The sequence below is a fragment of the Lissotriton vulgaris genome, chromosome 7 (assembly GCF_964263255.1).
Source record: "Lissotriton vulgaris chromosome 7, aLisVul1.2, whole genome shotgun sequence".
Lineage (NCBI taxonomy): Eukaryota > Metazoa > Chordata > Amphibia > Caudata > Salamandridae > Lissotriton > Lissotriton vulgaris.
In genome coordinates, this window is record NC_141695.1 from 998015994 (window position 1) to 998029640 (window position 13647).

The window sequence follows — 13647 nt, forward strand, 5'->3', positions numbered from 1 at the left end:
GGCCTGGCAAACCACCACACATAAAATGAGAAACACAAAGCTTACAAATTGAGCAGAAAAAGAGCCGTGGATCAGAAACTGGAGTTCAAATGGGCGATGGCTAGCTATTCCTCTTGGAAAGCAGACCAGTTTGGATGCTTTAATTAGCAGGCTCATCTTGCAGTGCATTCTTGAAAATCTGACTCCAAGAATTCACTCATTTTCACTGTGCTATGTTTTATAAGACTAATTAATTCCCTAAAGGGAATCTCAATTTCAAAATGGACTTCCCCGACACCAGCAAGTGTTTACTTTCCCAGTAAAAGCAAAATGAATGTCTGTAAATAACAGTAGGGGTGGTAGTCCTCCAGCAGGCTTCCTTCATGGTCCATTCGGAAGGATGCCCGAGTATTTTACGTCTTTAGATGGGGATGTCCCAGAGTCTACGGCCCCTTTCTGATTCTCCTAATAGTGTGTGCTTTTTTTATGTACACACAGTGATTTTCATTTGCAGAAAATTATTCTCACGTTGTGAGAGGTGATCTCTCGTAGGCCAATAGTGCATTTACTGTGATTAGCCCTGTTGTAGCAGCAAACACTACATTGGAAGAAAGACAGTTTTCCTGCTTAAATATAAGGAGAAACACAAAGCAGATCTCATTGTATATGTAAACCGTTCCTGTTGTGAATAAAAAGAGTTTGTTGTATACTCCAAGGGTCACTGAATCTGTGGCACGGGTTTGGGGAAGGGTGCTTGCATCGTTCAAGGTCTGCCTTTTTAGTTCACTAAAAACACAGACATGATTTCTTAAATGTAAACATTTGTAAGGGCTACTGAAGACTCCAACATTATCTACGAGAATTGTATGTTTCAGGACTTATGGATGAAAAACTGAAAAGAGAAAGAAGAAACAAAGGCAGCAGAGAAAAATATCTTTAAAGTGAGAACACAGGATGGGAAAGAGAAGCACAGATGGAAAGTGAGATGAAAGGATGAAAGAGGTAAGGGGGCTAATGAAGGATAAAACGAATGAAGAAGTGAAATATAAGCAGATATTCAAAAACATATAAGAATACAAAAGGAAAATAAATATTGGAAGGAGGAAAGCAAGTCTAATTGAAATACGATAAAAAATAGAGGGAAGTCGGTTTGGATGAAACACTGAGGAGCCTGAGTAATGAATGAGTGGGAGCAGGATTGATAGAGGAAATAAGGGATGCAAGACATACGAGAAGTGAGAGAACAATGGAAGCAGGAGACAATGGCCACATAAAGCTGGAGATGGCAGAAGGTTCTCAGAGAGATGGAGGATCTTGTGAGGGTCACAAGAAAGGAAACAGAGAAGAGGGTTAGGTGACTAAAAGAAAGAGAGGAAAGGAGGTCCAGAGAGCTAGAAAGGAATGAAGGGAGGGCAGAAAATAAGTCATGGAGGATGATGGGACAATAAATAGAATAGAAGTGACAAGAAGTAAGTATACTAAGTGAAGGTAAGAAATGATACATAGATGGGTGGATGGATTTGGTGGGTACATGGATGAATGGACTGAAAGAAGGGGAGGTGGAAGAAAGAAAATTGGTCTTATTAAACACTGCGATGCATATTCTCTACTTACAGTGAGGTAAGATATTTCAGACCCTGGAATGCATCTGGGGCAATTTCAGACACCTGGTTCTTGCTTATATCTCTATAGTTTGGGAATAAAAGAAAAAAAATATTGGTAAACTGGACAATCTAGACACCACCGCCAGCATTAAACAAATCAGGTTTAATAATAAATTAGACATTGAAGTAAATTGTGTGAAACTGACTTTTCAATGGTGTAATGAAGTGATGAATTGAGGCCAGGGCCCTTATGACACATAGGGTGCGCTGCCCTGTCTACGCTATGGCACAGTTTTAACTTGGTGCGTGTCCAGCACAAACTGAGACAGTACATTCTATTACACTGCATGTGCTGTTCCCATTGCAGACATTAACTCATGCCTCCACTAGGAATATAACACATTAGAGAAAGGTGGACTGGCTATTTGAAGTCACCTGTCTGCAATGGGTGGAAACTAGGCATGGGCGGAAAATCCGTTCCGCTCGCGGATTTTGCGGATTTTCGGGAAATCCGCAATCCGCGAGATTTGCGAATCTCCCGCAAAATCCGCAAATCCGCGAGCAGCGGATTTTGCTCGCACTGCTCGCACTGTTCGCGTGAGTTCGCGCCCCGCGAATAAGTGCAAAATTGCAGAAATACGATTTTAGCAAAACTGAAAGTAACTACTTACCAGGTTCAAAAGTTCAGGCTCATCATTAGTAGCCATTTCCTGTAGTGCTTCCTGAGGGGCCCCTCCAGAGTTCAGTTGCCAGTTGAAACTATTATGTGACCCTGCTCTGAACCTCAGAATAGTTATACATATGCCACAAAGGTCCTGAATTACAGCTAAGGGAGACAAGCAGGAGCCAGGCTGGAAGTTAAAATCCATTAATCAGCCCCTAATTCATTATTGTCAGTTGGGGCAGGGCAGGTGTTGTAACTAATTTTGCAACAATGAAAGCACTTAGCAAGTGCAAAAGATCACTAATCAGGGCGCACTAAGGAAGCAGGTGCCAGCTAAAAAAATATTCTGTGACACATTAATCAGCCCCAAATTAATTCAGGCAGGGAAGGTGTGCTTTGCTTTGCCGAAAATAATGTACACTGGACAACCAGAGGGTGTGGTGATGAAACAGAGGGTGGCATGGGTGGGCCAGAGGGTGGCATGAGTAGTCAGAGAGTGGCAGTGGTGACAGAGAGTGGCAGTGATGAAGAAGAGTGTCCCAAACAGGCTGGACACGTAGAAACAACAAGTTCGCGAAACTTGCGACCCGACAGGTAAGTTCGCAATTTGCGAAAGTGTACAAAACCCTCGCGAACTGGCAGAAACACGGGCGAACACAAAAAAAAAAATCCGCAAATTCGCGGGAATTCGCGGATTTTGCGGATTGCGAATCCGCAAATCCGCAAAATTCGCGAACGCGAGATCCGCAAAATTCACTCATGCTTAGTGGAAACCCAGCCTGTATTTCAAAGAATGTCAGAGACCCTCCTATAGGTGGAGCAATGAGTGACTGCACCTGCCTGCAGAGGGATGTCTGGGGAGTCCATCAGCCTCCACCCCCTTCTAATATGCAGCGGGAAAGAGGGGGGCATGGACTGTGTGCCACTTCTATGTTGTGCACAATCATTATCCTTCTGACAGTCTCTCTATCTTTTCATGTGCATCAATAATACAGTATAGGTGCAGAAGCAAAGTGTTTCCTCCTATGCATGGGGTTACGCATGCATGCAAATGAAGGAATGCCTCTTCTGATCACACCGGCACAAAATGCGTGCTTGCTTGATCCGATGCAATACTACTGTATGTGTAGCACATGCACATAGCAACCAAGAACACTTCCAGTAGTATGGCCCAAGATGCCTTTTTTGATTGCTCATAGCAACATTCAGTGAAAAAAAATCTACAAGGAATTGTTTCAGTCATTTGGTCTTATTCAAAACTAAAAAACATACTCACCTGTCCGCGTAAACCTTAAAGGATTTGAGTTTCTCAGACCCTAGTGATGCAGCGACTAGCAAACCAGTGGCCAAGAGGCACATTTATATTGTTCACAGGTTGGACCTAAATGTGTTCCAGATAGCAAAGCATATTCATTTATATATTGAAGTGATATAGTGTGGCACCAGCCGCTGGTGTGCAGTGATCTTCACATAGATATATATTAATATACAAAACATCAGAACCTTGAGTAGGTGAGAAGTGGAGATTCCAAAACAACTAGAAGGTCTCAAAAAGTTAAGGAAGGTGGACCTTTGTGTATTTACACTATTTAAACTCATCCCAAAGGCACATGGTGCCGGCCATGATCTGTTGAAAAGTGAGCTACTGACGGCAACATGGAATAGAATAGACGAGCTTTGGTAGCTACACCACTGGGACTGGAACCAGAGGCCTGATTTCACATATTGTATTCGAAAGTTGGTCACAATGCTTGCTCCAGCTCAAATTACTCTCTTCAATAAGAGCCATTTCTGGTATCCTACAAGGCTGGGGATGCTTAAACACCTGCTTATCCACACCTAAATGCACAATATAAATACTGAATGTATTCACTACTAGTATTTAACATTTTTATCAATTAACTTAATTGTAACATCTGCCAAGTTTACACGATAAATAAGTGAAATTATTTTCAGTGAATAGTTTAACGTTTTCGTAGTGTATTATAAGACACAGAAAATCATTTTTCTTGAATTTTCACTACAAAATGCACAACATTCCATTATGACTACACTCCATATTGTGCAGGTGATGCATCAAATCTTGCTGTGAAAGTGTTTCACACAAAGTACATATCTCCAAACCTTTACTATCTGATTGAACCCAAACTTTGATCAACATGAGTAACAGGTACACCGATCCTCAACAAAAACTGAACATTACCCAGCGAAATCCAAGCTCAATAAGGAGAATGAACGTGCACAGCTGTGCAACAACAAACATACCAACATCAGCAAATGTGGTAGTGCTGGTCTGAAACACTCTTGGTTCCTAGGCAGGCAGGGCCTTCGAAACCGTCTTGTTTGTGCATGAATTTGCACTGGTGCAGTCCTGACCTTCGCACTGGGATCTCAGTTGCATAGTGGATCAGGCTCAGAACCAGGTGCAGTGCCTCTTAATTCTGCTCTGATGTTGCTGCTACAAACAGGGCTGTCAGGGGGCCAGGACTTTTCTCTTACTCTGCACCAACCTCAGGTCTCTCTTTCGCTAGGACAGGCTTCTCGTTCAGTCTTCGGGGTCCCCTGTATATGCAGAGATGTCCACAGACCTTCTAGCTTTGCGGCAAAATGGCAAATACAGTCATAAAATAGGCTCATGGATATAAAGCCTATTATTGATCAAGTGATGCATTCACTTGTCTACTGGGAATAAAGAGTGCTTAGAAACTGCTTCTAAATGTGACAGGCTCCCTAACAAGATTCTTAATTAATGATGAGTAGAGCCTTAGTCTCATCTCTATTAAAACAGTTAAGCCTTATATAAGCGCTGGAGCCAGGAGGCTGCAGGAAGGAGAGGTGCTTTATTGTGCAAATGTCCTCATGTCCATTCTCTTTGTGAATGGAATCACCTCCCTGTGGCAGTAATGCGGCAAGACTGGTGGAACTGTACAGCTGACTGGACTGCAATGCAGGCCCCAAGAGGGCACAGAGACAAAGTAAACAGTGAGCTCCTTGGTGTGGGAATCCATGTGAAGCCAGGGATGCTGAAACCGGGTGGAATCCAGCAATAGAGGCCGATTTCCATTGCCTGTCATGTCATAGGTGTGTCCTGCACCCAGGTGATACACAGCAGTAAACCATCAGCGCTTGCTTCCAGATGAAACCATGGGCGCAGCAGTGGAAATGCTGTCAGTGTTTCGTCTTTTATACAGTTTGCATAACTATTTCTATTGAAAATTCATGTTTTTCTTAGCAGACTGCCGCTGCCAAATGTTGGTGTTGCCGATAACATGGCTGGCTGATTCTGATCCACCTGACCCTCGGTCTTCCATAGCTCTAGAATTCCTGTCCCTTTACCTCACTCATTCAAGTTCTTTTGAATCCCTGCTTTCTCCCTGTTTTCCTATATTTCCCTTCCTGATTCCTCCCTGTTATGCCTCTCTCGCTTTCTACAGCTATTGGCAATCGCATAATGACTGGAAGATAAGTACCGGTGCTCAAGAATGAGTGTCTTCCACGCCACTTGCGACCATTAGCACAAATGAAGCAGGGCGCAACATTTTGTTGATTCTTTAACTTTTGAACATTTCTCGCTGGGGTAGACCTCAACCCCTCAGAGTGGCCTATGTAAAAGTGATTGTTTTATCGTTACTTATTTTTACATTGGAATATTCCATTTATTGTTTTGAATCTGATTTCTGATAGGTGGTTTTCTAGTGGATGTAAGCGTGGTAGACTACCGTGTAGAATATGTGTATTACCTTACTTTCGTTGATGAACTTTCATAAGGCATCTATGCTCGCTTATGTTACTAGATCAGCTCACGTTGCCCCGGCAAAACTTTAGCAGGACGAGAATTCTGTTTAACAAATTATTGCAATCCTTGATCTGCAGGCATGGTGTTTTGACAGAAGCAATTGGAGTAAAAAAAATGAAAACAATGACTTGTAAAAGGAAAGCTAGGGATTGTTAGTGTGGTGTCGACCCTACGACTATTCCTTCTTGTCACTACTCCTAAATCAATACACTCTGTCAAGTTATTTGTTTTGGGCATCTGCAAAAGCGTTATTTGTTACAGTGACTGTGTACAGGCAACTACCGACAATCACTGGGAAATTAAAACCACAAAACAAAATCGGAAATAACACAGAAAAATTAAGCAATCAAAAAAAATAAAATTCTCCATTGGAGGACCATAATAACAATCAAACAGTAAATGAAAAAGCACTGACGGCACGAGTTAGAGCAAGGCGGATATGGGACATATGCCAAAAAAGCAACCAATGTGCCACCCGCCCTATTCCTATTGACAAAGCATTGATGTGTATGCATCCTGTAAGCGCTAATTTAAGCCCTAAAGAAGAACCTGTGGAAAATAAAGCTGCATTTGCAGTACAATCTATCCCTGTACTGTGAGAATTCCACCTTCCTACATTTGACCCGCAGAATTTGTTTTATTGTATGTGGTTCAACACAGTGCAGTTTGAGGTTACCATGGGCTTTGTATGGGCTATGAAGCGTCCTGGCAGTCTGAGAACAGTGGTGTTAATTAAAGTTTGCTCTAAAGGTGCAGGCAGGTGCTGCCCCTCAACCAGGCGTGCTACCCCTCAACCTTCATCACCCACTGCACCTTCCTTCTGTCCTTCAGAGTGGAGGGGCCTTACCTCCGCATCTTTTGCAGACATAAAGAGTGTCTATCATGCTGTGCAAAGGTCAGCCTGACTAACACTATTTATGTTCGGGTCTGGCAGACGGGAACATTAAATGGTCTAAATGCATAGGTACCTGACTGCCTCAGCTGAACTTTGCCAGGATGAGGATTTCACAGTCCTATTGATGTGACCTTATAGGCCCTGAACAGTGCCTTGAAGTCCTCCTCCTCATGACGAGGGTGCGTGTCACAGATAGGATCAGACCTGAGCACTATAGTTTTAAGTCCTGAAGTGCCCAGGGCCGAGTTTCAGTCAGTGACACTTCATCACAGAGTGGGGAAGGGTCATCAGTCTCACTGACGCCATCCCACCCTGTGATGACTAAGGGACCACCGCCTCCTCTTAGCGACTGACCCATAATAAGGTCTGTAAAAAGCAGTCCCTATCCTCCAAGACCATCGGTGGCTTCCCTCCCACCTCCCAAATCACCGCTTCAGCCTGGTAAGTTTGTCTTTTTTTATTGTAATATTTAGTGTGTGTGTGTGTGTGTGTGTGTGTGTATGTGAGAAAATATGTGTATTAGTGCGTATGTGCTTGAATAAGCATGTGCATGTGTATGTGCCTGTGAATGGTGGGTGTATGTGTGCTTGCTTGTAAATGTATGCTTGTAAGTGAGCATGCATATAGATGGGTGAGTGTGCAAGTAATTAGGTGTGGCCTGCCCGCCCCCCTGCCTGCTCAAATTACTGGCCACCACTGCTTCAGGGATCAGACAACCCCCACTTCATGCAGGCCAAATCAATCTAGTGCCAGACAAAATTCTTGTTCTGAGTCTTGGTCTGGTACATACTATAGTACTCTGGCGGCACTCGGCATCCCTCCGCCTCCTTGATCAATAGTGCGTAAGATGTACGGAACATGTTCACAATACCTGGCTGCTCTGAAGGGGTCATAGAAAGATAGAAAGCACATAACAGGAAGGAAGGGGGCTGTGTAGGTGGCAAGGAGGCTTTAGGCTTGGTTGAGAGCCTTGATTTAGTACTCTGAAAGGAGTTTTAATTTGCAGCTGAAGAAGCAGTTTATCTGTCCCTGGATCAGACCATTGGAGGTCACTGCATCCCTCCTTTCTGCCACAGACGACTTATGATACAGGGTTACACGCGTGCTAGAAGACTGCTGATGCTTCCTGAAGAAGCACATGGGAAAGATGAGAAGATTTGGTGTAGGGGAAAAACAAGATTTCAAGCGCCCCTGAATCACAATTGTAGAAATATGTGCAAGAGGTCCATAGCCAACTTTGAATGCTTTCCCAACTCTCTCTCACAAAAACCACAACCAAAGCCACAGAAGGTTTCACTGTCTGTCAATACTTACATCCTTTTCAGCTTCTTGTACTGGGAGAACGCTCCTGCCGGGATGCTTTTGATAGAGTTCTGTTCCAAGCGGCTGAAAGCAAATAACCAGAATAGAACCATCACCAACAATGACAGCAGGGGCAGCCATTTTTAAACAGGTCTTGCAGGTTTGGGACCTGCTTTCTTGCTGGGAACACATTACAGCGGAACAAATGTCTGTCTAGCAGGCAAATTACACTTCATCGAAGTGATGAATCATAGCATTACCAAGGAGCACAAGGGAAAATAATTTTGCATTGAATTGCGCTTCTGGGAAATACTCGGTGCAGAGGAGGCAATGAACTTGCCTTCTGAGTCGCCCCAGATAGGGCACATTATATGAAATACCTTGCAGAGGACAGTGGTGTTCTGGAAAAAGCATTATGCTCAGAATTAGGCAGTCTGTGCAGCAACATTAAGAGAGCAATTTCATAAATATCAAAGCTTTATGTGCAAAAGAGTTATTGCATTCTGGCGCAGCCTACCTCTGACATAATAATAACGTCAACAAACGCAGAATATATGGAATTATTGGAGGCGAAGTAAGACGCTGACGCACGTACACCAGATGGCCCCATTTTAAATGGATGGATAAGGTAAACCTACAGCCCTGTGGTGCCTGAGCTGCTGTCCTTTGATAGTCTTTATGCACAGAGTCCACTGACTTATGAAAAGTGGGGGTAAACTACTTTAGGATAAAGCCGGAATCACGCTGTGCCTTCACAGCGCTGGCAACAGAAGGAATGCGTCTTTAGCACGCAATCGTTCAGCTTGCAAGTCATTACAACTACTTGCTTTAGGGGGGCTCAATGATGGAGTGGTGTTGGAAATAAAGTCCAACACCTTCCCCACCATTGCGCAGACTAGAGTTGGAATAGTAAATTAAACTATTCCAATATCCAGCGCACCCCTAAGGCACGTCATTACAATGACTTGCGTACAAAACAAATGCATGTTAAGGACACATTCGTTCAAATGACGGATTTCCTAAGGCATGCATGAAATTCCGTCATACATTCGTCGGCACCCACAAGCCAGCAGCAATTCTAATTCTTATGAATAAGAGAGAATGTATCAAGAGGAGGATGGTGGACAATTCCCAACAATAAATAAAATATCCCTAGTTCCTGAACTATGCACTCGGTTGGCTAATCACAATTCACAGGAAGTGCCGATGTGCAGGTCTAGAAAAACTCTCCATATGTCTGTTGATGTCTACAGGTCTGAATTTGGATTTGGAGGGCAGAAGGGGACTTGTCGTGTGGTATACCCCCAAACATCACTGTCTGCATCCTAAGTGTCCTAAAACATGGCGACTCAGAAGTTGCTTTGGGCGCCAATGTGTATTTTCAAGGGTGCAATAATTTTTAATTGAACCCAGTTTTCCCACAATATTTCCCCTGTGTTTTTACCTAGAATAATTTAAGCCTGAAAAAATATCCTGATACTGAGATCAGCAGTTTGGCAAGAGGTAGACTGTGTGGTAAAACTGATCCACCGGAATAACCCTCTTTCTAAACATCATGAATTCAGAATGGGAAGGTAAAACATCATTGGAGAAAAGGGCAACATGAGGTTTGGTATTCCTCGTGGAGATATACCTCTTAGAAACATCACATGTCTCAGAATGAATCCCAGTAAATGCTGTTATTTACTTTAGTGGAAAAGCACAAATGAGGCCCAAGTAAACCCAGTGATGCAATCAGCCTGTCAATTTCCTTCTACTTAAAAAGCATTGCTACAGCTTCCAGGGCATTTTGTTGAACCAGGTTGGTGGCAGAGACTTATGTGGCTCGTCAGGTAATGGGGGGGGAGGGGGCACTAGGGTCCAAACCATGGAGTGCCAAGGACTGAAAACAGAGCACAGCACAGTCAATGCATTCAGTGTACAACACGCTAAATATTAGAGGTGCGGCACTGAGCATGACTACATCGCCATGGAACTTCTAGGATTAAAGGTGTCTACGGAAGGACTAGGGTAGCACCATGCATAATCATGGAAAAGAGGCAGCGACTGAATCCACTGAAGCAGCGCCATGGCAGATAAAGGAATCAGACAGGCCAGCACCAAGAATAATGGAGGTGAGCTTGAGCTTGAGGTCATTGGGTTATTCCCTTAGCCAATAGGAAAATGAAGGTGTGGCTGAAGAGGATGTCCCTGGGGGGAATCCAGATTAGAAAGAATATGTTACACCACAGCCCTGCCAAGGACGACCTCAGAGCATATCACAAAGAGAGGATGCCTCAAAGCAGCACAGTGGCACCTGAAGGAAAAATTACAAGGCACTGAGGACAACCGCATACCTGCCAACTCACACAGAGCCACTGTGTGTTACACGATTGCGGCTCCCTTCACAGGGTCACCCAGTGAGCAGCCAACATCACACGGTGGCAGCTCGTTTTCGGAGGCTGTAAGCAGCTGATGTCAATTGAAAGGGGTGAAAACACCCAGGATATTTGTGACAGCCTCCGTGACCCTTTATTTTGGGGGGTTTTGGGAGACGGGTTGGCTTGGTGAGGGGCAGAGTGCCTATTAGATAGCTCCATGCACCAGGACCCACCCCCTCCTCACAAGATGAAGTGATTTTGTAAGTTGGTAGGTATGTAACCACGGTGAGCAACCAATGAATTCTGGCCTCGCTGCACGAGTACAGAGCATCGCTCTTTTCTCCTTCATTGCAGACTGGACTGGGGTCAGGGGCTTATGTGTGCAGAGCTTAGGGGGAGCCCCTTTGTACATCAAGGAATGGGCATCAACTACCAAGATGGAGTGACCCCAATTGTATATTTAAAGTACACAAAACAGTGCGTTATAAAAGCACATTTTTGTCTTCTATGTTGGGCACATATAGATTGCAATTGGGCACAATCTTAAACATGGGGTTAGTGACGTTCCTGTTATTCTTAAGAAATCTATGTATAAAGTGCAGTTTTATCAATTGCTGAAAAGTTGAACCACCCTCCCAGGCCGTTATTAATATAAAAAAATAGTACATTAGCATAGCCAATGCCACATACTGTATATTCTACACTAAGGGTAACATGACATGGTGACTATTCTCCTTCTACTGCGCACAGTTTTGTTTTTCCCTCACTTTTTGTTCTCATCAAAACATTGAAATTGTTTAGTAATTACATTGCATACACGGTGATATGTTTTTGTTGATATACTGATGCACACATCCTTTCTGCAGTGAAAACGTTCTGCAGGATTAATGAAATACACAATTAGGTTGCCATGCATATGGACAAAGCAGTTTATCTCTGTAATTAGAAGAAAATTGCAATCCATATTCCAAAATCATTCCGAGCTTTTCTAATTGCTTTCTTTTTCAGCGAAGTGATGTGTTCGGAAAAACAGTAATTAGATGCAAGAAAAAAAAATGCCTTTTACAGTTGTAAAACGTACGTTTTGTAACCCGAAAACACACAGCGTCCTTCAGTTTTAAGCATGCACTATATTCAATATTGCTAGTTAACTTCGAGGTAGATTTAAAACGAGCTGCACAGCCCCAATGACATATATTTTTTTGAAACGTATTTATTGCGATCAAAGCAATCAACAAGGCATTGCAGTAAAGTACAATTTAAGTCTGAGTAGTAGCGGAACAAACCAATGACATGTATTGTAGTTGGGCCACAGGTAGACTCATCGCCATTTTTGAATTTTTGATAGAGCGAGCAAAATGCTAACTGCATGTATTTATTTATTTTGTTTTATGCATGTCACACCATAAAAATATGGGTAGAATGTATGGGCCCTGATGTCATCAGATCTACACATGCGCTGGCTAAATCATATTTAGGTGTGGTCAGTCTATCACATAAACCCTTATCTACAACATCTATGCTTACAATTCCTGAACTCTGTTGTATTTTCCAAGAGCTCAGGCACATCTGCCTTTACTTAGACCTCACTAAATATTTTTATGACATTGGAGCTTTCTTTATAGACAGTATGTTGTAGAGGTTGCTCCACTTCAGCACCTCTCTCATTTGTCTCATATCTAGTGTTTTTAGTGAAATGTGATACATTCCTCCCGGTGAGTGCTCGGTGGTGGTTACAGGGATGAGAACACTCTTGTTCCTTCCTGATCATTATGTGTCTTCCTGTTCTCCGTGCAAATCTCCCTTTTGCCCAGCAGCAGCCTTTTCACTATGCAAAGTATGAGGACAATACATGTGTCAACTTTTAATTGTTTCTGGTGAGGGGCGGTCGAGGCACCCATTTCATCATCTTCTACTCACTAGGGTTTCTTAAATGCAAAAGTCGGTCTCCTAACTCTAATGAAGTAGAGGGCAAAGCATCATTTATTTCTTCTTCTTGGACACAGCTAAAGAACGGTTTCTGTTCTTGAGGCCTACTTTCGGGTTTAGTTGTACCATCAGAGCTGTTCTAAGAGGTAATAAGGGACATCCAATTCATAATGTTCTTTGAAGTTGGCGTGCAAATTCTTTTGGCCTCAATATGCTTAGAAGTAGTTCAGTACCATGATGTGACCCTACAGATAAAAGCTATGGTTGGAGTGACAAATATCAATCACGTCACACGCCCAGAACAAGAGCGTGTCCACCGGAAAGGCATGCTTCCTGCATCACACACTTAAGGATGCACCATCTAAAAGCCATGCTAGGATTGCTGGGCCAGAAGCAGGCTTTTGACATGCAAAGAGCAAGAGGGCAACATTGTATGGGTTCGGTTATACCAACAGCAACTAGACATATTGTTACAAAAAGAAGGCAACAGTAAACCTTCAAATTTCATAAAGTTGTTCCAACACTACTTTAATATAAATATATTCTCCAGTCCACAAAAATATTCTTATATGGCTTTTATTATTACATTCCTATCAGTACCTCGCTTCCCAAAAAGGGCAACAATGACTTTCCTTTCTGAATAAAAACCAAGCATACCTGCTTTTCACAATTGTGGAGAAACCAGCTACGTGGTTGAGTTGAGGAAAGATGCAATGCACAGCCAAGGAGCTGGGACGGCGCCTGCCCAGGCAACTCAAAGAAACGGCAAACTATAACATTTGACTTTTAAAAGTGATGCATCTATGTGCTCTACTGATACATTTTACTGCACATTCTTTCGAACTTTTCACGTGCACTGGTTTCTAATTAGTTCTGCATGCCCATCTCCGTTGATCATTAAAGGAAATGCAAAGCGATGCATTTCTATTCTTTGATCGCTGATTATTTTATTCATGTGCTAATACCAGCTCTTGCCCACATGGACTCACCGTCCCCTCTGAACAACGAACCTAGAACGTTCTGCCGGGTATCGAGATCTCTCATTGGTCATTCATTTTAAAGCCATTTGTTGGTGGAATTTGAATGAAGTTAATACTTGTAAGCCTGTTATAAAGGAC

At 43.0% G+C, this 13647-nt stretch overlaps 1 protein-coding gene across 3 annotated transcripts in view; it reads right to left on the reverse strand.

Annotated features, from left to right (window-relative positions):
- Positions 1–13647, reverse strand: part of SLIT3 (slit guidance ligand 3) — a 967014-nt gene that overhangs the window by 239700 nt on the left and 713667 nt on the right. For all 3 annotated transcript variants that reach the window (XM_086931418.1, XM_086931419.1, XM_086931420.1), the window contains 2 exons: positions 8253–8324; positions 1594–1665 (listed from right to left, as the gene is read on the reverse strand). In XM_086931418.1, coding sequence (XP_086787544.1) covers positions 1594–1665; positions 8253–8324 — 144 coding nt within the window. The remainder of the gene's footprint in view (positions 1–1593; positions 1666–8252; positions 8325–13647) is intronic.